At 53.4% G+C, this 27,791-nt stretch overlaps 1 protein-coding gene across 1 annotated transcript in view; it reads right to left on the reverse strand.

Moving 5' to 3' along the window:
• Window positions 1–12,299, reverse strand: part of SHANK3 (SH3 and multiple ankyrin repeat domains 3) — a 96,603-nt gene extending 84,304 nt beyond the window's left edge. Inside the window, exons 1-3 of the mRNA XM_048500124.1 lie at window positions 12,214–12,299; window positions 9,179–9,463; window positions 8,867–8,949 (exon numbers count right to left, since the gene is read on the reverse strand). Of these exons, the coding sequence (XP_048356081.1) occupies window positions 8,867–8,949; window positions 9,179–9,463; window positions 12,214–12,299 (454 nt within the window). The remainder of the gene's footprint in view (window positions 1–8,866; window positions 8,950–9,178; window positions 9,464–12,213) is intronic.
• Window positions 12,300–27,791: the final 15,492 nt, after the last annotated feature.

Raw genomic sequence — 27,791 nt, forward strand, 5'->3', positions numbered from 1 at the left:
CGGTGCGTGCGGGACTTGCTGGTGGCTAGAGCAGGCTGGCCCCTGCTCGAGTGGGTGGGGCGGAGGAAGAGGGAGCCAACCGGTTTTTTTCTAAACGAAACCCTCAGCATTCAGGTTAAATTGCCGGGTTGACACTTTGCGATAAATAAGTTGAGTTTGGGTTGCAATTGAGGCACTCGGTCTCAAAAAGGTTCGCCATCACTGCTCTACGTCATCAGCAACGGCGGGAAACTTAAACTCGGAGTCACCCCCCAGGCTTCCCCACTCCCCCCCCGCCCCCCGCGCTCGGTGCGGGGTTTTTAGAAAGGGTGCCGGACCATCCAGCAGCAGAAAAGACGCGCGCTGAGGAGGAAGGGGAGCGGCAGAATCGGGGCCGCTGCGTTGTCGCCGCTGAGGAAGTGGGGAATGCAGCAAGCCCCCGGATTATTTGACGAGAGTAGCGCACAACAAAAGGTGAGTGGGGAAGCTAAGATAACCACATAGTCATCGTCCTCTTATAGCAGTGGTGGTGACCTTTGGCACTCCAGATGTTATGGACTACAATTCCCATCACCCCATGCCAGCATGGCCAATTGGCCACCACAGTCTTATGGGCTGACAGCTGGGTAAACAATGGGAAGCAGAGAGTTTCTGGTTGAGGACAATCTTGGGCCGGAGATCACCAGCAGGTTGGCTCCAGATGAGTGCAGCGCTCTTTGGGGGATATAATGGGTGAGGCAGTCCCACAGGTGCGGTGGTCCCACAACATGTAGGGCTTGAAAGGTCAATACCGAAACCTTGAAGCTGATTTGGCGCTCAATCTGGAGCCGGAGTAGCTGACGGGGTGAGTGCGTGCTCTCCTCAGGGTTCCTGTAAAGACCTGAATAGCCGAATTCTGGATTAGCTGCAGTTTCTGGAGCAGCCTCAACAGTAGAAGTAGAAGCTCCTTTCTCCTCCTCTTCCCACAACAGACCCCTGGTGAGGCAGGTGGGGCTGAGGGAGTTCTGAGAGAACTGTGACTAGCCCAAGGACATCAAGCAGGAATGTAGGAGTGCATAAATACATCTGGTTCACCAGATAAGCCTCTGCCACTCAGGTGGAGGAGTGGGGAATCAATCCCGGTTCTCCAGATTAGAATCCCTGTGTAGAGCAAGTTACAGCAGTACAATCTGGAGAGGTCTGTTGCATGGATCATAGATTGGGGCAGGACAGATGGGGGCCACTGCTGTAGTTGGAGGAGGAGGAGGAGGAGAAGAAGAGTTTGGATTTATATCCCCCCTTTCTCTCCTGCAGGAGACTCAAAGGGGCTGACAATCTCCTTGCCCTTCCCCCCGCACAACAAACACCCTGTGAGGTGGGTGGGGCTGAGAGAGCTCCAAGAAGCTGTGACTAGCCCAAGGTCACCCACGTGGCGTGTGTTGGGAGTGCACAGGCTAATCTGAATTCCCCAGAGAAGCCTCCACAGCTCAGGCGGCAGAGCTGGGAATCAAACCCGGTTCCTCCAGATTAGATAGACGAGCTCTTAACCTCCTACGCCACAAGCACCCTCTGGGCAGTATCTGTGACTTGGGCCTCCATCGTAAGGGGGGCTTCCATGACCACGCGCAGGCTCCCGATGGAGGAAGCTGGCACTGTCAACCAAGAGTCAGGAATTGAGGCACATATTCTGGACCTCCCTGACCCAGGAACAGGACCTCCATCAGTGACCTGAATCTGGGGGTGAACAGTGAGGTGGCCAAATTTGCAGGTGGCAGATTTGGAATGCTACAACAAAAACATGGATTGTGAAGGGCTCCAAACAGATCTCTCCAAACTGGAGGAATGGGCACTAAAATGGCAAGTGAGGTTCAACGTGAGCAAGCGTGAAGTGATGCGTGTTGGGGCACAAAACACCCAACTGCACAACTACACCAATGGCACCTGTGCCGGCAGCAGCAGACCAAGAGGGGACTTTGGGGTGACAGTGGACAGCTCTAGGAAAACTGTCAAGCTACCGTGCGGCTGCTATGGGAAAGGCAAATTCCATGCTGGCCAGAATTAGGCAAGTGTAACCCCCATGCTCAGAATGGGTTGACCCAGAAAGGGGTGGAGACTCAAAGCAGCAGAAGGCTGCAGAGCTCATGTAGTTTGGAGGAGACGAGGCTACCAGACTCGGACCTTGGTTTGTATAAGCCCTTAACACCTTGTTAAGGTAACCGCAATGTTGTTGGGAACTAGTGGGAAGGTGGTTGTTTATTTTTGCTATGTTGTAAATGTTGGAGTTGATTGTTTCAGGGTTTCTTTTTTATGTTTGTAATGGGTGAGAGTTCTCCTGGAAACCTTCATCATGTTGAATCCTGTTCATCAAGCCCTTGGAGTCTTCAGGAGCCAACCCACTTGCAAAGAAGAATTGGACTTGGCAGTATCAGTAGACTGTAAATATAAGGACTTGAAAATGCAACCTGAACAGGACCTTGAAGTGTGATGTTAAATGTTGATGTTAGATGTTAAGAAAGTACACTATTTTGCTTTTTTAATTTGTTGTTGCAAACTCATTCCAAGTTCTGCCCCACAGAACCCACAGTTAGAGGTTACACAAGCAACAGAGAATAAAACTTCTGCTATCACACCGTCCTTATACAAATCTAAGGTGAGACCACACTTGGAATACCGTGTACCATTCTGGTCACCACACCTTCCAAAGGGTGCTGCAGTGCTTGAGAAGGTGCAGAAACAAACAAGGGACTACTGAGCGTGGTTCCAAAACAGGAGCAGGGGCCAGCTCACCGGCTAAGCAAAGAGTGGCAATCAGCAGGCCCCACAGTCAATCTCAGCACAACCGATTATGTGTTTGGGGCAGTAGTTAGTGGTGATGGCCACTTAACTGGATAGCTTTAAAAGGGGCTTGGATAGATTTATGGAGGAGAAGTCGATCTATGGCTCCCAATCTTGATCCTCTTTGATCTGAGATTGCAAATGCCTTAGCAGACCAGGTGCTCAGGAGGAGCAGCAGCCGCAGAAGGCCATTGCTTTCACCTCCTGCATGTGAGCTCCCAAAGGCACCTGGTGGGCCACTGTGAGTAGCAGAGAGCTGGACTAGATGGTCTGATTCAGCTGGCTTGTTCTTATGTTCTTAGTAGCTCAGGTGAAGACTTTTCCTGGGGGTTATGCTCAACCTGAGCCAATGGCACCGCTCTCCACGAGGGTGAGGATATCCCAATATCTCTTGGGAACCGCACTCCCGTAAGGCCTTGATGGTGTCACCAAATATGGCTGAAGATCTTTGCTGGATCAGAACAGAGAGAGTCCACCTGGTCCACTGCACTGTCTCTCGCAATAACCAACAACAAGGAATACAGGCCAAGACCTTCCCCTGATGCTGCTTCCTGGCTCCTGGCACTAGAATTTAGAGGCTGAGTGCCTCTGAACGTGGAGGTTTCTTTCACTCCCCATGACTAGTGGCCACTCTTTCCCATCAATCTGTCTGATCTCCTTTTAATGCTGCCTGGTGGCCATCATTACACCCTCTGGAAGCAAATTCTACATTTTAATCACTTTCTGTGTAAAGAAGTATTTCCTTTTGTTTGTCCTGGATCTTCTACCCATCAGCTTCACTGGATGCTCTAAAGCAGGGATGTCCAACTCTGACGCGTTAGATGTTTGTGGACTACAATTCCCATCAGCCCTTGCTGGCATGGCCAATTGGCCATAAGAAGATAAGAACAAGTCAGCTGGATCAGACCAGAGTCCATCTAGTCCAGCTCTCTGCTACTCGCAGTGGCCCACCAGGTGCCTTTGGGAGCTCACAGGCAGGATGGGAAAGCAAGGGCCTTCTGCGGCTGTTGCTCCCGATCACCTGGTCTGCTAAGGCATTTGCAATCTCAGATCAAGGAGGATCAAGATTGGTAGCCAATAGATTGACTTCTCCTCCATAAATCTGTCCAAGCCCTTTTTAAAGCTATCCAGGTGAGTGGCCATCACCACCTCCTGTGGCAGCATATTCCAAACACCAATCACACATTGTGTGAAGAAGTGTTTCCTTTTATTAGTCCAAATTCTTCCCCCCAGCATTTTCAATGAATGCCCCCTGGTTCTAGTATTGTGAGAAAGAGAGAAAAATGTCTCTCTGTCAACATTTTCTACCCATGCATAATTTTATAGACTTCAATCATATCCCCCCTCAGATGTCTCCTCTCCAAACTAAAGAGTCCCAAACGCTGCAGCCTCTCCTCATAGGGAAGGTGCTCCAATCCCTCAATCATCCTCGTTGCCCTTCTCTGCACTTTTTCTATCTCTTCGATATCCTTTTTGAGATGTGGCGACCAGAACTGAACACAGGACTCCAAGTGCGGTCGCACCACGGCTTTATATAAGGGCATGACAATCTTTGCAGTTTTATTATCAATTCCTTTCCTAATGATTATCAATCCCTTTCTTAATGATATGGCCATGCCAGAAGGCTGATGGGAATTGTTGTCCATGAACATCTGACACGCCAGAGTTGGACACCCTTGCTCTAAAGTTCTAGTCTTTTGGGAGAGGGAGGGTCTCTTTCTCAATTCTTTCCAGCCTGTGTATAATTTTATAAACCTCTCTCTTACCTCCCCCCGCCCCCCGGTTTTCTCTTTTCTGAACAGAGAAGTCCCACCCGCTTCAGCTTCTCTTTACAGGGGTGGCGCCTCAACTTTTCACCTCTGCAAGTCAGACCTTCAAAAAGTTCTGACTTCCCCCTGCCCAGTCCATTGATGTCTTGCCCCAGAGGCCCCAAAGTCCCACGTGCAGACCTGAGCGTGAGGAGTAGCGCATCACCCACCTGAGGGAAGGTGTAGATATGAGCAGCTTTTATGCCCCTTTATGTCCTCCCCATCTTTGGAAGCTCAGGGACACTAAACACACACGAGAAGAAGGACAGTTGGGCTGAGGGTTTCATTCTGGGACCCCCTCCATGGTTTTAAAAAAAAACTGGAGGTTTTCCAATCAAACAGACTGACTGACAGGTAGAATCACAGAACTGCAAGGAGACCCCCAAGGGCCATCAAGACCAACCCCCCTGCCATGCAGGAAGACACAAGCAAAGCACTCCTGACCGGTGGCCACCCAGCCTCCGTTTACAAACCTCCACAGAAGGAGACTCCACCACCCGCCGAGGCAGCGTGCTCCACTTTCTCCCAAGACTAGAACCAGGGGGCATCCATTGAAAATGCTGGGGGGAAGAATTAGGACTAATAAAAGGAAACACTTCTTCACTGCATAGCGATGTGATCAGTGTTTGGAATATGCGGCCACAGGAGGGGGTGATGGCCACTCACCTGGATAGCTTTAAAAGGGGCTTGGACAGATTTATGGAGGAGAAGTCGATCTCTGGCTCCCAATCTTGATCCTCTTTGATCTGAGGTTGCAAATGCCTTAGCAGACCAGGTGCTCAGGAGCAGCAGCAGCAGCAGAAGGCCATTGCTTTCACATCCTGCCTGTGAGTTCCCAAAGGCACCTGGTGGGCCACTGCGAGTAGCAGAGAGCTGGACTAGATGCACTCTGGTCTGATCCAGCTGGATTGTTCTTATGTTCTTATGTCAGGAAGTGTTTCCTGATATTTAGGAGGAATCTCAATTCCTGTACTTCAAATCCACAAGGTAGATGTACGTCAATGTGTCAAGATGCCCAGGGCCTCCTGGGAGAGGGGTGGACCTTCTCCACTAGTGGTTTGGGCTTTCCTGGAGCCAGACCGCCCCCCTCCCCGTGCATTCAGCCCACAATTGCTCTCCAGGCAAACACTTTGCTGTGAAGACCCACCCCCCTCCCTGAGCTGGGGGGTCGGTGCCAGCATCTGGGGTCTGGGAGCAGAGGGAGAGCCACGGCCAGGCCACATGTCCACAAGCTGTGGCCAAACAGATGAAGGCAAACAAAGTTAAATCCAGACGAGAGGGAAGTCAAGAACGTAGGACAGTCGGAGGCACCAGAGCAACTGGGCACCTTTAAGATGGGCAGTGCGTGAATGGCTTTGTGAATGGAGACTCTGTCAGAGCTGGGCCTGCTTTTGAAAAGCGGGTGGCCACCATTGCCAGAACTGTCCGGACTCAACTGCTTTTACACCCAGGAAGAGCTGACCTTGCCTGGCTGATCAGTCACCTCCATCTTTGACTACTGCCATACATTCCATATGGCAGTGGTGGCGAACCTATGGCACGGATGCAGAGTGGCACTCAGAGCCCTCTCTGTGGGCATGCGCAAACAGAGTCGGCCCCCCACACATCTAGGCTGGCCTGGGCTACTGGGCTCGATTATTAGCATTAAACCTAAGACCTAGTTTTGGGGAAGCAGTGTAGGTAACCCTGTTGAGCGCTGTTAAACCCCACTGATTTTCATGCGAAGAACTAAAGGGCGATCCTTTACCTGGCAGTAAGCTCGGTTGCTGGCAATGGGGCTTGCTTCTGAGTAAACCCTCCTAGGGTCGTGATTCACCCATTGGAAGAGTTGCATGGTTGCTTCAAAACATAAGAACATAAGAACAAGCCAGCTGGATCAGACCAGAGTCCATCTAGTCCAGCTCTCTGCTACTCGCAGTGGCCCACCAGGTGCCTTTGGGAGCTCACATGCAGGATGTGAAAGCAATGGCCTTCTGCGGCTGTTGCTCCCGATCACCTGGTCTGTTAAGGCATTTGCAATCTCAGATCAAAGAGGATCAAGATTGGTAGCCATAAATCGACTTCTCCATAAATCTGTCCAAGCCCCTTTTAAACCTATCCAGATTAGTGGCCATCACCATCGACTACCACCAAGCTTACTCCTGTGTAATGTACGCCTCGGAGCCAACAATTTTTCTAAACTAAAACCTCAGTATTCAGGTTAAATTGCCGTGTTGGCACTTTGCGATAAATAAGTGGGTTTTGGGTTGCAATTTGGGCACTCGGTCTCAAAAAGGTTTGCCATCGCTGCCATATGGGGCTCCCCGTCCACACAACACACAGGCTTCTACAGGTATAGCGCTGTCGGACCTATCCAGGAATAGGGAGGGCTGGGATCATGGTTGGTGCCAGAGCAACCATAACAGCCCCCACCAACCTGTTCCCAGGCTCAACTCATGGGGTTGGGGTTAACGTTTGAAGCCTTCTCGCACCTGAAGCTCCAGCTCTTTCGATAAGAGCCCAGTTGCCTCTATGGCAGGGGTCTTCAAACTATGGCCCTCCAGATGTTCATGGACTACAATTCCCATCAGCCCCTGCCAGCATGGCCAAGTGGCAGGGCTGATGGGAATTGTAGTTCATAAACATCTGGGGGGGCATAGTTTGAAGACCCCTGCTCTATGGGCTGCCTGCTTCCACCGCCATGTCAAAACGGACTTTTCCAGCACCTGCAGCTGCCTTCAGGAACCGGCTCACCAGAAGGACTGCGAAGGCATCACGGCCACCATCCAGATGCAGGCGAAACGTTAGGAACAAGACCCACCAGACCACGGCCACACAGCCCGGAAAGCCCACCACAACCAGTTGAATCTGGCAGTGAAAGCCTTCGACAATACAGTGGGCCATAAACATCTCCATAAAGGAACAGACAATTGTCCAATGGCAGGAGGTTTGGAGGGGCGGCTGTTGGGCTATTGGGGCAAACTCTGGTTTTTAAAGCAGCCCCCAGTCTTCGCCAAGGAACCTTTTACTGGATTTACCGGCTATCGTGTTCTGCCATGATGAAAAACGTCCTGTTATAATCAAACCCACACCCCACACTCCCTAGGATATATCACGTTACTGTGCATGACGGGAAATGTGCTCGCTGCCCAAGGGAAGGGCAGCTCCTCTTTGCCCTGCCTGTGGAAATGCCCCCTGTAGAGACAGAAGGCTACCTCTGAGTGGGGGTTCACCCACATTTTCTGAAGGCAAAAATATGCTTGGCATCCCCCCCCTCCCCTGCCCCTGACCTGTGGAAGGAACTGTTCGTAAGGAAGCCATAGAACAGTGGTGGTGAACCTTTGGCACTCCAGATGTTATGGACTACAATTCCCATCAGCCCCTGCCATCGTGGCCAATTGGCCATGCTGGCAGGGGCTGATGGGAATTGTAGTCCACAACATCTGGAGTGCCAAAGGTTTGCCACCACGGCCATAGAAGAAGAGTCCTGCCGGAGCAGACAGCCTCACAGTGAGGTTGAAAGGAAAGGAATGGAATTGGGGCTGGTAATAATCACTCCAACCCCCCCCCTCCCCAAAGCCCTCCCAAGATTTTCACTGGGAGGAGGCGGCAGATTCTCCCCCACCCCCCTCCCCAACATGCTGCTGTGACCCCCCTTTGTGGCAGCACCCTGGAGAGGTCTCCGAACACGATCCCTGGGACCAGCCGCCTCCCATTCAGGTCACCGTTCCAAAGCCACCTTTTCTCTTCAGCCCGGCCCCCTTGCACCCACCAGGGCCACAAGGAGACCCCCCCACCCCACCCCACCCCACCCCCAAACCTTACCCCAGACCCAAAGGTGTAGAGTAGACCCTTCAGGAGTGACTGACTTTCAGTACTGAGCGGCTGCCCCTCAAAATGCAAGTGCCCACCCCACCCCACCCAAGATGGGGAGAGCTGAGAAAATGGGGAGCCGTGCAGCCCGAACGGCTCCTCTCAGGCTGCCGCTGAAGCCTCGCCTGCTGCAAAAAACGTGCCCCACATCCCAGGGGGCCGTGCCAGTGAGCCCACTGCTGTGGAATGCCCCTTGTGAACGAAGAAGGGAGCGCGTGAACACACGCCAGGCACCGTGGGCATCTCTGTGTCTCGCTACACACCCTTTCCCATGTGCCCCCCCCCCCAAATCCCCACCGCCAGAGAAAGGCTGTTGCCTCCACTGACACAGCCTGCCGGGGCAGGACTGGGGTCCCAGCTAAGAAGGGGCCCCCTGTCCCCCCCACCACCACACTGCCCCCCCCCGCCGTTACCTTTGGCCCCTCGCAAGACGAATCCGAAGCCCTCATGCTCCCTCTTCTGCAGGACGGCTGCCTTCTCCTCCACGATGTAGTCACTGGGCAGGAAAGAGCACAAGAAAAGGAAGCTGGGGGGAGACGTCCGCACCATGGCGTAGGGGGGGCTCCTCCGAGCCAGCCGCTCATGTCAGCAGGGAGCTGGGCGTCGGGCAGGCTCCCCGGGCACAGAAGCGGGCAGGCTGGGCGGGCGGAGGCTCCTTCCTCCCGGCTCGGCGGAGGGGTCGGGTGTCCCCCCCCCCCACTGCCCACCGCTCCCCGCTCAGTCACCTGGATGTGTATGCAGAGCGCTTACTGATCCCACACGGGGCTTCCCTTCCCGTGGAACCGCCTTCGGAGGGGAAGGCAGCAGCAGCAGCAGCAGCGGCAGAGAAAAGGCTCCTGCCGGCCCCGGGACGGGGGGCAGCCCAAAGGCAGGGTGGCAGAGAACCGGCTGCCTCACCTGCACCCGCCCGGCCCCCTCTGCCAGGCTCACAATCCAACCCCCCCCCCGCCCCGTTGCTAGGGAACCGCCTGTCACTTAACCAAACCGGGCGTGTGAGTGTGTAGGGGGGGCTTCATTGTCTGATTTCCAGCGGGCTGCCAGCTGCTGCCTCTCAATGGCGAGAGTGACGAGGAGGAGGAGGAGGAGGAGGGGCAGCAGGAAGAAGAAAGCGGAGCCGGCACCAGCCGCACGTTTTCAGAAAGAGGACGGGCAGGGGGGAAAAATCCTCCCCATGGGGTGGGGGGGGGGCATTGGAAGGGAAGGGGGGAGCCGCGGGGCTTCTGGAGGGGGCAGAGGCTTGGCTCCCGAGGAGCCATTCATAAAACCCTTCTCCTCCTCGCCCACCTTCATTCACCCCCCCCCCCACACACACACAATGTGCCTTTGCAAAGAATCCAAGCAGCTGGAGGAAGGAGGGGGGGGGGTCACAGACTGCAAAGAGAAGGTGGCGCTCACGACGACACACTGACATGTGCGATGCTCTCTCACACACTGCAGCAGAGACACACCCCCCAGCACACACTGACTTGCACACACACACTACACACCACACACCGCCCATCGCAAGAGTCCACGGCCATGCTGCTACCGCCCTCCGCAGGGACACGGAGGCATTGCAGAGCCTCAAATAACCGGCTTCCTTGACTGGGAGTCAAGGTTTGGAGATGGGAAAGAGAGCAGAAAATGTCCTTCTGCGACTGTCGGATAAGGAAATTTTCCCCAGTGCTCAATTTTGGGCGTGACGTTTTCCCCACTTCCAAAAACCCTTCTTTTAAAAAACTATCAAAAGGGAACTTGATACTCCTGCCAATACCAGATTAGGCAGGATTTAAAGATGTTTCAGGCGATTATCCCTCGGAATTGCAGGGCGGCACATTTATTGATTCAGAATATTTTGTGTCACCTCTCCATCCAGTCAGAGTCCTCCTGCATGTTTTACTTATTTGCAAATAAGTGTATTTGAGGAAGAACAAAAATCACAGGTACATGCAATAATCCAGATTTAAAGGGAAAAAATCAAGCTAGGATTCACAGGACTAGCTGCATAGCCTACATAAATATCCTGTAATAAATAAATATATCTCTAATCTGCACAGCATTTGGAAATGATAAAAGACCAGTAATTTTGGCGTTGGGATATTCAGGGAAAACCTCTTATTTGATTTGGCATTTTCAAAAATCAATGAACAGTCTTTCTAGAGGCTTTCAGAGACCTCAGACAAAGAGATGAGATTCTTCTGTACTCGGAGATAATGTCCTTTAACCACAAACCTCACTGAGTTAATTTTGAATGGAAATTGCAAATCTGCTTTTATCAAGATATTTTATTGATTGATACTCAGGGTACTTATTGGGCCAGGAAACACGCCTGCAAAGAATGACTGTCCGGGTGTGTTTGGGTCAATAACAGGTTGCTGTTTCATCTGCACTTTCGATATTTTAGTTCTTGGAATCGCGGAACAGGTGCATTGATAACATTTTGTTAAGGGACCACTGACAGAGAGAGCACGTCAAGGGGCACTTGGTCTTGTAGAGATTTCGACAGGAATGCTCTGCAAAATACAGAGATATCGTTTGTTTGTTAAAGGATGTGTGATTTGTATTAAGAACATAAGAACATAAGAACATAAGAACAAGCCAGCTGGATCAGACCAAAGTCCATCTAGTCCAGCTCTCTGCTACTCGCAGTGGCCCACCAGGTGCCTTTGGGAGCTCACATGTAGGATGTGAACGCAATGGCCTTCTGCGGCTGTTGCTCCCGATCACCTGGTCTGTTAAGGAATTTGCAATCTCAGATCAAGGAGGATCAAGATTGGTAGCCATAAATTGACTTCTTGTCAAATTTTGTATTGTCAAAGGCTTTCATGGCCGGAATTACTGGGATGTTGTAGGTTTTTGGGGCTGTGTGGCCATGTTCCAGTAGCATTTTCTCCTGACGTTTCACCTGCACCTGTGGCTCGTATCTTCAGAGGGTGCCAGGGGACTGGGGTGGACTGGCCCTTTCCCGTGCCACCAGTGTTGCTGGCTTGGTGAGCCAGAGGAGACCGAGAGGATCAAGGAAAAGGACTTCTCCTCCCAGCTCTTCCTACATTTTACTGTCACAGACTCACATCAGCAAAAATGAAAACACATGTTGCTGCCCCACTGAGTTCATGCATTTTGGCAGGAAAGAGAGAACAGACGGCGCTCATCTGGACTGGCTTTGCTCAGGGAGGGAGGATGGGGGGCTGTGCTTCAGTAGTGGGCCAGGTGATTCACACACCAAAAGCCCCCAGTTCAGTTCCTGGCAGCTCCAGGTAACATCATTTACCTGTGCCATTTGCACCCCACTTTCCTCCTTAATGGGCCCTCAATATTCTCACGCAGTGGCGAAGGAGGTTAAGAGCTCGTGTATCTAATCTGGAGGAACCGGGTTTGATTCCCCGCTCTGCCACCTGAGCTGTGGAGGCTTCTCTGGGGAATTCAGATTAGCCTGTGCACTCCCACACACGCCAGCTGGGTGACCTTGGGCTAGTAACAGCTTCTCGGAGCTCTCTCAGCCCCACCCACCTCACAGGGTGTTTGTTGTGAGGGGGGAAGGGCAAGGAGATTGTCAGCCCCTTTGAGTCTCCTACAGGAGAGAAAGGGGGGATATAAATCCAAACTCCTCCTCCTCCTCCTCCTCCCCATTTAATCCTCACAGTAGCTCTGAGAGGCAAGTGAGGTGGAGACGGAGGGAGCCCCCAGGACCCCCCCCCCCCGGGCAGATTCAGGCCTCCCAGATCCTCCTCCTCTGACGCCCCGGCCAGGGAGTCGGTGGCGCGGAGGGCCTCGGTCTCACGCCCGGCAGACTCGCTGCAAGGTGAGGCTGACTTTGCCAGACCCCAGATCGGACTCAAGAGGAGCCCACGTCACGGATTTCTTCATGTCAACGGAAACCTAACTCGAGCTTCTCCCAGGAGTTTGCCTCGGTTGTGCCGGGCAAAGTACTGAGCTGGCAAAGACAAGCACGGCCTTCCCACCACCGCCGGCACGGCTCGCTAAACCAGTGGCTGTGCAGCGCCAGACGGGCAAGGAGAGAAGGCGGCGTTTCCCTCCAGCATCTCAGCCAACCTCACACCACACGGAGGGGACGAGGCGGTTGAGAGGTGCGGCCAAGCCCCTAGGGCCATGGTGGCGAACCTTTGGCACTCCAGAGGTTATGGACTACAATTCCCATCTGCCCCTGCCAGCATGGCCAATTTGCCACCACTATGGCTTCCTTACGAACAGTTCCTTCCAGGGGTCAGGGGCAGTGGGGGGGGGGGGGGGATGCCAAGCATATTTTTGCCTTTCTTTTTGCCTTCAGCAAATGTGGGGGCTCATTCTGGGGAACCCCCACTGTAGGGGGCATTTCCACTGGCAGGGCAAAGAGGAGCTGCCCTTCCCTTGGGCAGCGAGCACATTTCCCATCATGCACAGTAACACGATATAACCTAGGGAGTGAGGGGTGGGGACTTGATTATAACAGGATAGGACCGTGAGATGGGGGTCCAGAGCAGCCCTGCCCCGAGGCATCCTCTCCCCTACATGCCAAGTGGTCAGCACGAACAAACCACCTGCCCACGTCCAGACCGGGGAAGTCTTCAGGATCCCAAGAGGAACCTCCGAGAGGGAGGAATTTTGTCCTACTCAGCAGAGAACTGGAAAGAACGACAAAGCCACGCGCGGGCTGTGATGTGCAAATCCTGCAAATCCTGACTGGCTGCCTCCCCATTCTGTGTCGGACAACTGTCGGCCTGCAGGCCACGGCACGTGAAGAGGTTCTGGACCTCCTGCCTGCCGTGGCTTCTGGTGAAAGAGCCGTGCCTTGTGCAGGGCTACCGCGCAGACAGCCCAGGTCTGACGGAATGGCACGAGCCCCCCAAGAGAGGACCTGACAGCAAACAGGAAAGGAATCCTCCAATAGAAACACAGCCCAGCAGCTTATCCCAGCCAAGGGGCGCAAGGAGCCTCCGGAATCACCCTCCTCCCTGCCAGTCGGAACCACAGATCCCCGACAAAATGGCTCATTCCACACATGCAGAATAATGCACTTTCAAACTGCTTTCAGTGCTCTTTGAAGCTGGGCGGAATGGCAAAATCCACCTGCAAACAGTTGTGAAAGTGGTTTGAAAACGCATTATTCTGCGTGTGCGGAAGGGGCCAATGAGCCCGTGGCCTGTGAACGGCTCTCCCGCCAGATCAGACCAGTGACGACACATCTATGGGCCGTTCAGGATAAAGAGGACAACAGGATTGCAGAGCAGGCCACCACTCCTTCGGGGAGCCGCCCAGAGCCCCGGCAGCATTCCTCACCCTGAAATGGAACGTCAAGCATTTTCACGGCCATTTCTCTTGCTGCTGCTCCGTCGGCCATTTTCTATATCAGTGGTGGCAAACCTATGGCACAGGCGCTAGAGGTGGCACTCAGAGTCCTCTCTGTGGGCACGTGCAAACAGTGTGCCTCCCCCCACATCTAGGCTGGGCTCAATTATTAGCATTAAACCTAAGACCTAGTTTTGGGGAAGCAGTGTAGGTAACCCTCTTAAGTGCTATTAAACCCCACTGATTTTCATGCGATGAACTAAAGCGTGATTCTTTACCTGGGAGTAAGCTCGGTTGCTGGCAATGGGGCTTGCTTCTGAGTAAATCCTCCTAGGGTCGTGATTCACCCATTGGAAGAGTTGCACAGTTGCTCCAAAGCAAAGCCACCGACTACCACCAAGCTTACTCCCGAGTAATACACGCTTTGGAGCCAACCATTTTTCCTAAACTAAAACCTCAGTATTCAGGTTAAATTGCCTTGTTGGCGCTTTGCGATAAATAAGTTGGTTTTGGGTTGCAGTTTGGGCACTCGGACTCGAAAAGGTTCGCTATCACTGTTCTTTATGGAGGGGGAAACAGGCAAGTTTTCGCCAATACTTGTTTATGGTGACAAAAAATGGTATCTTCAGAGGATATGGATTTTGCTATTCTGCACAGCAAAATCCAGTTTCAAAGTACGTTGAAAGTGGATTGAAAGTGCATTATTTTGCACGTGCGGAAGGGGCCTCAGAGAAAATCCAGACTCGGTAGTGTGAGCGAGCCCCTGAGCTCCTGAAAACTCCATGCTGAGTTTCCTCCATCGTCCGTTCGCTCGTTCGTCCGTTCTTATCTTCTCCCCTTCCTTAACTTTTAAAAAGAATTAATTGTTCTAACGCTTATTGCTTGTAACTTTCTTTTCTTTTCCTGTAATCTTCTTTTAAAATAAAACTGAAAATCATTCGCCGGGGGGGGGGGGGGGGGCCCCAGTAGCCAAGCGGCACCTGGAAGGCCAACAGTTTTTGCGAGTCAGAGCGCATTTCCTTTTCCAGAGCAAGCCCACCCCTCCCACCCGGCCTCTCCAGCAGAAGTGGAGGCAGCAGCCTCCACGGCCGCCATTGCGGGATGACAGGCAGCAAAGCAGCACGGGACCCGGCTGCTTCTCCACCCGCCACCTCACTGCATGTATGCAGAACTGATGCTCCGAGACCCCCGGCTTGAATGCCAGATGCAGGGAGCTCCAGCTGCATGCTCAGCCCTCGTTGAGGACGACATCCCTGTTTCCATGGAAACCCCACTATGGCTCTTCAGGGAGCGGCACACGGACAGGAGGAAGCAGCCAAAAGACACCCCCCCACTGCCATCACTCTGCTCCAGGAAGAGGCAGGGGCCCCCAGTGGAGGACAGCGGCTGCCCCCACCTCGCAGGTGCCCCCCCAGGTGTTTTCGCCCCCCAGAGCGATGGGAAAACCTCTCCCGCTCTGGCTTGGGAGGTATCTTGCCCCAAAGTCTCAGGGGGCTGCTTTGCCTTTTAGCAGTGGTGGGGAGGGGCTCTGGCCCGTGGCGGTCTGTCAGGGGGGTGGCATCTAGTTGACTGAGATGCATTCCTAGCTCAATGTAATCGCTACAAGATATATGTAACCAGCCTGCTATACGTTACCACTGCTATTCCCGGGCATTTTTTCCTTGATCTTTGATCTTTGCTTTATGGCTTCACATGCTGAATAGATAACTAGGCTCTCCCCTGACACTTTTGTCCCACGGGAAACGGGATTGTTTCCGTCGTCCTGTGGGGGCAGGAGGCCAGGTGGTTCTGTCTTTATCTATCACCGACCTCGGGGGCCCTCGGCTCCAAACCATCTCTTTCTCACATTCTCTGGGGAAAAGGGAGGGGGGACCAATGTTGGAATAAAACGGGTAGCTGGGTGTTTCGATTCCTATCAATAAATGCTGCTGAACAACACTACAGAGTCTGTTGATTGCTTCAAGGTTTGAGGCCTCACACAGCCACATCCTCACAGGGGGTGGCTGCCATTCATTATTATTATTATTATTATTATTATTATTATTATTATTATTATTATTATTATTATTATTATTATCATCATTATTATCATTATTATTAATTGGGTTTATAGACCGCCCTCCCCCGAAGGGCTCAGGGCGGTGAACAATATATAGATAGAGCACAATCAAGTTAAAATACAATAAATATAGGTTAATATGGCTCTAATAAAAATAAACCCTACCCCATTAAAATGCAGCTTATAAATTAATGTTAAATTAATGTTAACTCAAGATGGCGCCTGCTATCAATTCCCTCTAAAACCCCAGAAGGGAAGGGTGGTAAGAACCACGCGATGTTATACAGAAGAAGGAGGGAGGGGCCCCAATCAACGGCTAGTCTCCCCAAAGGCCCGGTGGAACAATTCTGTCTTGCAGGCCCCTGCGGAACTCAGCAAGATCCCGCAGGGCCTGGACAGCTGGAGGTAGAGCGTTCCACCAGGCAGGGGCCAGAGCTGTAAAGGCTCTGGCCTGGGTGGAGGCCAGCCGCATCATGGAGGGGCCAGGGATCACCAGTAGGTTGGCCTCTGCCGAGCGCAGAGTCCGATTTGGGACGTATGGGGTAAGACGGTCCCGCAGGTACGGAGGTCCCAGGCCGCGCAAGACCTTTCACAGATTGCCCAGGGTCGCCCGTGCTGGCGAAAGGCCCTTGGGGGCCACGGCCCCACCTGCTGCTGAGTGAGCTCAGATCCAGGGGGCGGGGGCAAAGCTAGTTCTTGCCACAGGCTTCATTTTCTGATGCTATGTGAAGGAGCAGAGAAACAAACCCAGTTCACCAGATACGAGTCCACCACATATGTGGAGGAGTGGGGAATCAAACCTGGTTCTCCAGATCAGAGTCCAGAGCTCTTAACCACGACCCCGTGCTGACTCTCAACTACAGCTGCGAAATCTTCGACGAGAAGTTCTCCAACACGAAAACACCTCTAACGACGAAGGATCCCCCACCTCACAAGGGAGACGGTTCCAGGGCCATGGGGCCGGGAATATGAAGGGAGATGCCTTCGCTTCCTGCCAGGCCCACTTCAAAGGGGCTGGCCCCAGCTGGAGCCCAAATAAGCCCCTGAAAGGCTGCCGCACGACACTGAAGTCAAACCAACCCTGCACGGAAGGCTCCTCTCGGCCACGTCTGAGCGACCAACGACACCTGTCTCATCAAAGTGTGTCCTCGCGGGCAGAGGAGGGGTCAGCCTTCTCCAGCCCAGCTTAGCTGCTCCCAAGTCTTGGCTGATGCTTGGAACTCCTTGGGCAGGCCGCCAAATACTCTTGAGGTTGGGGTGGGTGGGGCACAGCTCTCTTCCCGACTGGGATCTGCTCAGAAATCTGCCCACTCCTGCTCACCTGCTTGCTCACCTGCGGTCCTGAATTCTGACCTGCTCAAACTTGTCACCTCCAGAGTTGTGAAGGTCCAAAAAAAAAAAAAAAAACACCAGAGGAAAATTCTGCAAAAAAGATTTTCTTCCCTTGCAGATTTGGGTTTTTCTGCTGGAAAAATTGGAAACTGCTGAAAAGATGCTGATGAAACGTCTTATCTTTTTGGATGAACAAAATTCTTCTTAAGATAAGGTTTAACTCACTCGGAATTTGCAGCCTAGATTCGCGTGGCACAACAGCCTAGAGCACAGGTGTCAAACTGCATCATGCTGGCAGGGGATGATGGGAACTGTAGTCCAAAACATCTGGAGGGCCGCAAGTTTGACACCTATGGCCTAGAGCATGAGCTAATAATTCCTGTGTACACTGCAGACTTTTACACATATTTTCAAAGATACAGTTAACATGACTAATTTGTGCATAATAATATGCTATAATGTGTGTGATGGTATTGCACACAATTGAAGAGTTCATTGTTTTTCGCATTACGCTGTATAATACAATATTCAAACATACTGCTAGCATTATGACTTCCAAGAGACTTTTTCGGCCCAAATAAAGTTCTTTAAAAGTTGTGTTTTCCATTTTCAGCTTTCCCTCCAGGTCCATTGAACTGTGACAACTTTGCAGATTGCTCGGGATAAACCGGGACATTGTGCGCCCCCTCCCCCCACACACACAATGGAGGGCCCCAAAGGCCACAAGGCACCACTACAAGGCGTAGTGGTTAAGAGCAGGTGCACTCTAATCTGGAGAACTGGGTTTGATTCCCCGCTCTGCCACTTGAGCTGTGGAGGTTTATCTGTGGAACTAGATCAGCACTCCCACACATGCCAGCTGGGTGACCTTGGGCTAGTCACAGCTCTTTGGAGCTCTCTGAGAAGGGAAAGGAGATTGTCAGCCTCTTTGAGTCTTCTACAGGAGAGAAGGGGGGGTGTATAAATCCAAACTCCTCCTCCTCCTCCTTTCTTCTTCTTCTTCTTCCTCTCCTCTCCTCCTCCTCCTCCTCCTCCCCTTCTCCTTCTTCTCCTCCTTCTCCTTCTCCTCCTTCTCCTTCGGAAAGGCTGCCTTTATTTTCTGGAGGCTGAAGAGTTGAATGCATGAAGCAGCCCTGTGTAGAACCAAGCTCTTGCGCCACCAAGGACTTCCACATCACCTGCTGCCTTCTTTAACCAGTGAGTGATTCATGTGGCATTGAAGGCGCTGAGCCACGTCCACGGGAGAGAAATCCCCCGCCCCAGCCGCCGTCCAATCCAGGCCTGAGGCTTGTCTGGCAGACCCTCCGAAGGAGCGGGCAGAACTGGACACTCCGAACCAAAGGAAGCCCTCCAGGACAAAACGGGTGGGCGGCCGGCTGTCCAGACCCACAACACCTGGGTGCCATTCTGTGTCCAGGGAGGACAGGAAGTTGCGGCCTCCTGGCTGTGCTGCTTGTGGTGTGAATTAGAGCTGCGCTATGTAGGGATGGGCGGGCGTCACTGAAACGGCCATCCAAGGCAGGGGTGCCCCCCCCCCGGAGAGGAACGGGGTTGCTTAGCAACTGAGTGAAGGGAGGGGGGGGGGTCAATGTAGGGATTAATGGGAAGGATGAGTTTGGCCAAGATCTTCAAAGGGAACTTGCTTGAACGCCAATTGATACATCTACTTCACACCTTCTGAGTCTGTTGAGGGGGGCATTGATGTGGCACCGTTCAGTCTTGGGCAGGAGTCCTGGCACAGAGGCAGCGACTGGCAGCAGGGAAGGGCGGGTGGCCTGGCAGCTGTCGTGCCCTTTCCCACGGTGCCGCTTCCAGGTTGCGCTTCTGTAAGAAGCTGCCCCCTCCCCTCATCTTGGGACCCCCAGCCACACACGTGGAGCTGCCTCATGACTCCCCGTCCATTAGGGCCCAGATCTCCGACGGGCAGCGGCTCTCCCGTTGCCGGGCCACATGAGACCCTTTAACGGTGCCCCTTTTTATTCCTCCGGTTTGGAGTTCCCTTTTGTCATCCATGGGACCCACTTCTTTGTTCTGCTTTCCCCCCCCCCCTTTGGGAGGGTTTTAATTGGGTTTTATTGCGTGATGCCATCTTTGTTAATTTTATCGCTGTGTTTTAATTCTAATTTAATGGGGTTTGTTTGTATGGGTTGTGAGATGTAATTATGTTGTGCACCGCCCAGAGCCCTCTGGGGGTTGGGCAGTATATAAAACCAATAAATAAATAAATAAATAAATGAATGAATGAATGAATGAATGAATGAATAAATGAATGAATGAATAAATAAATTAATAAATAAAAACCGGGAGGTGCCAGGAATGAAACCCGGTACCTGCGGCATGCCGAGCAGGGGCCCCTCCCCGGAGCTGAGGACCCTTCACACACAGGAGAGGAACACATGAAGCAGGAATCAGACCTTCTGTCCTCAAGGTCAGGTCGGCCGATTCAGTGGGCAGCAGCTCTCCTTACAGGAGAGAAAGGTGGGGTGTAAATCCAAACTCTTCTTCGTCTTCTTCTGGCAGAAAAGGTTCTCTTCACATCACCTGCGGCCTGATCCTTCTGACTGGAGCGGCCGGGGACCGAACATGGGAACTTCCGCACACAGAACAGGCACCGGTCCCTGTAACATCTCCCACAGAGAGCAGCCAAGAGCAAGTGGACTCCAATCTGGGGAAACAGGCTTCATCCCCACTCCCCCGTGTGAGTGGCAGATCCTTGTCTGGCGAACCGTGTTTGTTTCCTTGCTCCTGCACATGAAGCCTCCTGGGTGGCCTTGGGCCAGTCACAGTTCTCTCGGAACTCTCTCCGCTCCACCTGCCTCACAAGGTGTCTGCTGTAGGAAGAAGAAGGGAAAGGCCCTTGTATGCCACCTCGAGTCTCCTTACAGGTGGGGTACAAATCCAAACTCTTCTTGTCTTCTTTTGTACATATGTAAGAACATAAGAAGGAGCCTGCTGGATCAGACCAGAGTCCATCTAGTCCAGCTCTCTGCTACTCGCAGTAGCCCACCAGGGGCCTTTGGGAGCTCACGTGCAGGATGTGAGAGCAATGGCCTTCTGCTGCGGCTGTTGCTCCCGATCACCTGGTCTGCTAAGGCATTTGCAACCTCAGATCAAGGAGGATCAAGATTGGTAGCCAGAGATCGACTTCTCCTCCATCAATCTGTCCAAACCCCTTTTAAAGCTATCCAGGTGAGTGGCCAGCCTGCTCAGCCGCATACACGCGTTTCCAGTATCTGCAAAAGCCTCCCAGAATGCACGGCCGTGCCCTTTAGGGGTGCCAACATGCTCAGGTAAAAGTGTTCTTCACAGACCCCAAAGGTTCCCACTTATCAGACAGCTTCTTCTGCATCAACTGATCAGCCGCCCTTCCGGGTGCAGCACCCGGCGCTCCCATCAGCCGCTTCTCTGGATCACACTTTTTTTAGAAAGCCGTCACTCAGCACAGATGGGCTGTGAACAGTCACTTTTAGAGTGGCTCCTTCTGCCCCCTCCCCCCCGAGGCAAAACCAGCCCTGAATGACCCAGTTCCCGGCTTCCTCCTCTCTCGTCCTGATCAGCAACCGTTTCCCCGCAGCCTCCACCTGGGCACTTTTAGAAGAAGAAGAAGAAGAGTTTGGATTCATATCCCCCCTTTCTCTCCTGCAGGAGACTCAAAGGGGCTGACAATCTCCTTGCCCTTCCCCCCTCACAACAAACACCCTGTGAGGTGGGTGGGGCTGAGAGAGCTCCCAGAAGCTGTGACTAGCCCAAGGTCACCCAGTTGGCGTGTGTGGGAGGGCACAGGCTAACCTGAATTCCCCAGATAAGCCTCCACAGCTCAGGCGGCAGAGCGGGGAATCAAACCCGGTTCCTCCAGATTAGATACATGAGCTCTTAACCTCCTACAGGCCCATCCTGTGATCCTGACCCATTAGCCTGGTCACTGGAAGGAACTCTCCTGCAGTCCAGCTCAGACTGATGGCAGAGTGATGGGTGGAGAATGACCCCGGCAAAGGCAGCTGGTCAAGAGCCCCTCCCACCAGTGCCACGGGCTGCCCGTTCGTTTCTAGGCTCTGTCCTGGCTCTTCCCTCAATGGGTCAGGACCGGGGCCTTCAGAGCACTGAAGCTGACGGCCATCTCTGTGCAAGGCTTTTGGAGTGCCCAGCCGCTGATTAGGTGCCCCTTCTACTCTATTCCTCCGGTTTTCGGAGTCCCCCTGTCATCTAGGGGACCCACTTTTGTTACTGTCTTGTTCCCCCTTTTTTGGGAGGGTTTAATCTGGGGTATTGCTGACGCCATTTTACTAAATTACTGCTGCGTTTTAAATATTTAAACTTTTAAACTTACATTTTAATTTAATGGGGTTTTGTTTATATACTGTATATGGAATCCATGTTGTACACCGCCCAGAGCCCTTTGGGGATTGGGCGGTATAGAAATCCCATAAATAAATAAATAAATAAATAAAAGAGCAAAGGGGGCTGGTGATCAGGGACGGAGCCTCCTCTGCAGGGGCACCCTTAGCTGGCGAGGGATTTGTTAACCGTGGTGTACCCAAGGGGCTTGCTTTGTAGCAGGGGCTGGATCCCAACGACCTGTCCTGCGTCCGCCTCGTGGGAAGTCCCCCTGTCCCTCAAGACGCCTTCCCTGCCCACGGCCAAATATGGGTGGCAGAGGGATTTCCCACTGTGTTTTATCCGCTGTTCTGAATTGTTGTTGAGGTTTTAAAATGGCTTTGGTGTTTTTAGAGCTCGATCTCAGAAAACGGTGCCACGCTTTTGGCTGTGGATAGCTCCCATCTGCCAACTCTGGAATAATGCCTTCCCCGAGAACCCGCAAGGGGCCGGACCCTGCTGGACTCTGTCCACATGAAATAACAGAGTTGGAAGGAGCCACAGAGGCCATCTAGTCCAGTGGTGGCGAACCTATGGCACGGGTACCAGAGGTGGCACTCGGAGCCCTCTCTGTGGGCACGCGCAAACAGATCTAGGCTGGCCTGGGCTGCTGGGCTCGATTATTAGCATTAAACCCTAGACCTAATTTTGGGGAAGCAGTGTAGGAAACCCTGTTAAGCGCTGTTAAACCCCACTGATTTTCATGCAAATAACTAAAGCGCGATCCTTTACCTGGGAGTAAGCTTGGTAATAGGGCTTGCTTCTGAGAAGACCCTCATAGGGTCATGATTCACCTGTTGGAAGCGTTGCACGGTTGCTTCAAAGCAAAGCCACTGACTACCACCAAGCTTACTCCCGAGTAACACACGCCTCGGAGCCAACTGTTTTTTTCTAAACTAAAACCTCAGTATTCAGGTTACATTGCCGTGTTGGCACTTTGCGATAAATAAGTGGGTCTTGGGTTGCAATTTGGGCACTCGGCCTCGAAAAGGTTCGCCATCACTGCTCTAGTCCAACTTCCTGCTCGATGTAGGATCAGCCTACAGAACCCCAGACAAGTGTTTGCTCAGCTGCTACTTGAAGACTGCCAGAGAGCGGCCACGATCTCACCACCTCCCGAGGCAGCAGATCCCACTTTTAAACAACTCTTACTGCATTTCCCCCCTAATATCCAGTTGGAAGGTTTCTGCCCATAGTTCATACCCATTACTGCAAGTTTTTGCACCCCCTGACTCTCTACTCCTAGCCCCGCTTGAAGCCCCCCTTCCAGATAGCTGCAATGTCTCTGCTGGAAGGGTGGATGCATGTCCCAAGGGCGGGGGGGGGGGGTGATGGCACCACCCTGGTTGCAGAGAGACTTCCATGCCACTCCTGCTCTTCCTCACAGAGGGTTGTCGGAAGCATTGCACAAACGCTGTGGTTCAAACGGCCCTTGATCTGGAGCACTGTGAAGCCCCCCTCCCTCCCCCAATGCAGGTAATTCAGCAGTTGAGCCTTCCACTCCAGCAAATGAGAACAGTAGTCATGGGAAACGCTCTAGACCGACCGGCCCGGTCCTTCTGCCAGCCCAGTGAGTGGGACCCCTCCCGCCTGCTTCCAGAACGACCAAGCACAGACCCTCCATCCAAGACCACAGGAGCCCCAAACGGCAGCTTCAGCTCCGCTTCCTCCATCTCAGGGGGCTGCAACCTGTGGCTCTCCAGAGGTTCATGGAGTACAAATCCCATCAGCCCCTGCCAGCATGGCCATGCTGGCAGGGGAGCTGGTCGTGTCCATGGGCTCTAGGCTCAGTAATGCTCTTTGTGGCAGGGGCTGAATGGGAATTTGTACTCCATGAACCTCTGGAGAGCCAGGTAGCCCAGCATGCTGGCAGGGCTGAATAGGTTGTACTCCATGTGAACCTCTGGAAACCAATTGGCCATGCTGTAGCAGAGACTGATGGGTTGTACTCCATGAACCTCTGGAGGCCAATTGGCCATGGCAGGGGGGGCTGAGATGGGATTTAACTCCATGAACCTCTGGAGGCAATTGTGCATGCTGGCAGGGGCAGATGGGATTTGCATCCCATGAACCTCTGGAGAGCCAATTGGCCATGCTGGCAGGGGCTGATGGGATTTGTACTCCATGAACCTCTGGAGAGCCAATTGGCCATGCTGGCAGGGGCTGAATGGGATTTGTACTCCATGAACCTCTGGAGAGCCAATTGGCCATGCTGGCAGGGGCTGAATGGGATTTGTACTCCATGAACCTCTGGAGAGCCAATTGGCCATGCTGGCAGGGGCTGATGGGATTTGTACTCCATGAACCTCTGGAGAGCCAATTGGCCATGCTGGCAGGGGCTGAATGGGATTTGTACTCCATGAACCTCTGGAGAGCCAATTGGCCATGCTGGCAGGGAGCTGAATAGGTTGTACTCCATAGACACCTCTGGAGAGCCAATTGCCCATGCTGGCAGGGGCTAATGGGATTTGTACTCCATGAACCTCTGGAGAGCCAATTGGCCATGCTGGCAGGGGCTGAATGGGATTTTGCTCATGAACCTCTGGAAACCAATTAGCCATGCTGGCAGGGGCTGATGGGATTTGTACTCCATGAACTGCAGGTAATTGACCATGCTGGCAGGGGCTGAATGGTTTGTACTCCATGAACCTCACAGAGCCAAGTGAAAGCCCATGCTGGCAGGGGCTAGATGGGATTTGTACTCATGAACCTCTGGAGAGCCAATTGGCCATGCTTGCTTTGAGGCTGATGGGATTTGTACTCCATGAACCTCTGGAGAACCCAATTGGCCATGTGCTGGCAGGGGCTGAATGGGATTGTACTCCCACTTCATGAACCTCTGAGAGCCAATTGTGCATGCTGGCAGGGGCTGAATAGGCTTTGTAGTCTGAACATCTGGAGAACCAATTGGCCATGCTGGGGTTGATGGGTTGTATTCCATGAACATCTGGAGAAACCAGTGGCCATGCTGGCTGAGGCTGATGGGGTTGCATACTCCATGAACATCTGGAGCCAATTGTGCAGCTGGCAGGGGCTGATGAGATTTGTACTCCATGAACATCTGGAGAGCCAATTGACCATGTTGGCAGGGGCTGATGGGATTTGTAGTCCATGAACATCTGGAGAGCTGATTGACCATGCTGGCAGGGGCTGATGGGATTTGTAGTCCACGAACATCTGAAGAGCCAATTGACCATGCTGGCAGGGGCTGGTGGGATTTGTAGTCCACAAACATCTGGAGAGCCACAGGTTGCAGACCCCTGCTCTATCTCCTCTCTTCCTGACCAAGCTCGGCTTCCTCTGCATGGCAGGGACGTGTTCCCATTTGGACAAGGGTGGGGACCTGCTGTTTGCCAGAAGCTCCCAGATATTTGTGGCACAGGGAGAGACCCCCCCCCAACCCCCAGCACTGCCACCACAACAGGCCCATCTTTTCCTTGAGACAGACCCTTGTCCAAACCCTTACCACGCCCAATCCTCAGGTTGACAGGAGCACCTACAGAACTGTCTTTCTTGGCTGCCTTTAGCGGGGGCCTCCTGCCTCCTTCGGTTTGCCCAGGGAGGAGCCATGGGACGCCACGGTCACTCCCAGGGTGGATGCCCCCTCCCCCTGAAACGCTTTCCCCTTCTCTTGCTCCCCCAAAGCCAGCCCCCTTCTCACCCCTCCATTTGCCAACATGCCCGAAATATAAAATACCGTGAGGATCCAAAATTTTTTTAGTAACAGGTTCCCCATGGTGGTAGGATTCCAAACTAATGGCGTAAAGCGCCAATGGGGCTGTTGGCGGGAGCACGATAGAGGCGTGGGCCGGAGGCATTCGGCGGGGAGGCATTTCTGGGTGGGCTGTGGCAGGGTGCAGCGCTGCGCCGGGAATATTGGGTGGGAAGCGAATGCATGCGAAGCGGGCGCACTGCGCCGGTGCACCCTCCTGCCAGACTGCTTCAAGTTCTGCGGCTACTGCAGGAGGAGGAGGCGTGGCTAAGGCAAAATCGCGTGGCAGAATCGCAATTAGTCACCCCTCTCGGCACACAAATAATTAATGCTTGCTCCGGGAACCTGTGAGAACCTGCTGGGTCCCACCTCTGCTTCCACCTGTGAGGGCATACCTTCCTGTCAGGTGACCCCGACACCACTAGACTTCCTGTCACATGCTTGCAGCTTGGTCAGCCCCGTGCTGCCAGGTGTGAGTCCAGTGGGGCTGTACCAGGGGCTGCCGCTTCCAAGGCTGAGCCCGTTTTCCCTCCGGGCTGCTCACAGACCCTTCCCAAGCAACCCATGGACCGGCCCGCGGCACGACGCAATCGGGCTGTTCACGCAGCGTCAACTGTCTCGCCTTCTCTCCCGTGGCCTTTCACGCGCAGACTTTTCTCACAACAAGACAGAAACGCCTCCGGCTGCATTTAAGGGACTCCGCGCCCGTCTGGGCATTATTTAGCTGCAACATGAAGACCACGGTCCACCACCACATCTGGCAGGCCTGCAAAGCCAGCCCAGCGAGCAGAAGCTTACCTGTGGGGCGATGAGAAGTTGTCATAGGGAGCCACGTGTAATTAGCCGGGAAGGAAGCTTTGTGCAAATATTTACAAAGTGTTTTCTGCAAAGGAAAAGAGCAGAATGGGGACCTGGAGGAAAAGGAGGAGGGAGGGCTACAGAACCTTGCATTGCTTGGCACACTCATGCTCCGCCACCACGGTGAGCTAGGATCCACAGAGAGGCAGCAGTGCATCTTCCCTGACCCCAGCCCACTCAAGAGGCAAAATGGGTGCAAAGCAGGATCTGTGGCGGCTTGCCAACAGCGCCCTCTGAAGCCAGTCAGCCGCCCAACCCGGCGATGTCTGCACGAAGGCCCTTTGGCTGCTTTGTCCTCAGTGGAGGCCACAGAGGGCAGGAAAAGAACGGTTCCGAGGGTAGGAAGCATCAGCAAAGCTCGAGAGACTACAGCACTCGCTGGGGGCTGGCTTCCTGGGGCAGGCAGCGTTGTAGGGCTACTGCAGACCCGTCTGCTTCCATGGGGAGTGGGCTGGGAGGGTCCTCCCACCCCAGAGCAGAGTGGGAGCAGATTCCAGCCCCCAGGAAGCCTGCCTGCCCTGGCCGGAGGGCTGCCTGCAAGCGGGGGCTCCATGGAGAGCACAGCCACGGGGGTCTTCTGCACTCTGCCAGGCTGGCTCGATCCCTGCTGTCCCTGGAGCTAAGTGGACCAAAACCTCTAATAAATCCTCTTCCAGCTTGGGCTGGGGTTTGAGGAGACCTCAATCCTTATGGACAGGGGTGGGAGGCAGACTGGGGAGCAGAGACTGGCGGACTCTGCACTGGATGGCCCAGCAGTGGGGCGGAGCTGCGGCTGCCGTCATGCCTGCCACCAGCAGCCAGGGAGGGCGAAGCAACAGCTGCTTCCTTAAGGCTTCGTGTCCCCAAATGCCCTCTTTTCATTCCTTCTGAAGGAGGACCCCCCAGCCTCGTGTGAACACACATCCAGCCAAGGATTCCTCCATATAGAGCAGTGGTGGCGAACCTTTGGCACTCTAGATGTCATGGACTACAATTCCCGTAATTCACCGGTGGCGTGGGGACTGATGGAAATTATGATCCCTAACCCTGGAGTGCCAAAGGGATCGCCACAAACATAGATTCATCGACTTCAGCCCTCCAGATATTACCGACGACAGTTCCCATCATCCCTGCCAGCATGATTCTGGCGGTGAGAACTATCTATGGCTATCTGGAGGGCATGGTCCCACCTAATAGAGCAGGAGACTGACCTGTGGGGTGCTCACGAGGCCCCGCATTGCAACCTCCACGGGCTTTTAGCAGGCAGGGCATACTCGGGCGTGCTGCTGGGAGGACGCAAGGCTGCAGCCCTCCTTTTATACCTGTACCAAGGCTCTCACAACCAGAAGCAACCGGCTGTCCTGGGTTTTCCGTGCTATGTGGCTGCTGGCTGGTCGTTCGTGCTCTTATGGCTTCACCTGCATCTCTGCGGAGTCTTGCCCACTCAACTATTTTATTAAAAAAATCTGACATTTTTAAATTTCACCGACTCTTGTAAATTCAGCCCGTCCTGAAAGAGGCCGAACGGCGGGAGTTGTGCAACTTCTGCGAAGGACAGCAACCCAAAAGGCCCCAGGCCAGCCTCGTATCCTGCCAACTGGGCACAGGGGCCTGCATGGTCTCTTTCCCTTGCGATTGGGCAGTTGCCAGCACGCGAGAGGCAGGCGGCGAGATCTCCTTCTGCGTCCCAAGGGCTGGTGCCAAACCCTCACACTGGTATCAAAGGGGGCAGGGAAGGAACCCGCAAGCGCCATGCCTC

This window comes from Sphaerodactylus townsendi, linkage group LG06 (genome assembly GCF_021028975.2).
Source record: "Sphaerodactylus townsendi isolate TG3544 linkage group LG06, MPM_Stown_v2.3, whole genome shotgun sequence".
NCBI lineage: Eukaryota > Metazoa > Chordata > Lepidosauria > Squamata > Sphaerodactylidae > Sphaerodactylus > Sphaerodactylus townsendi.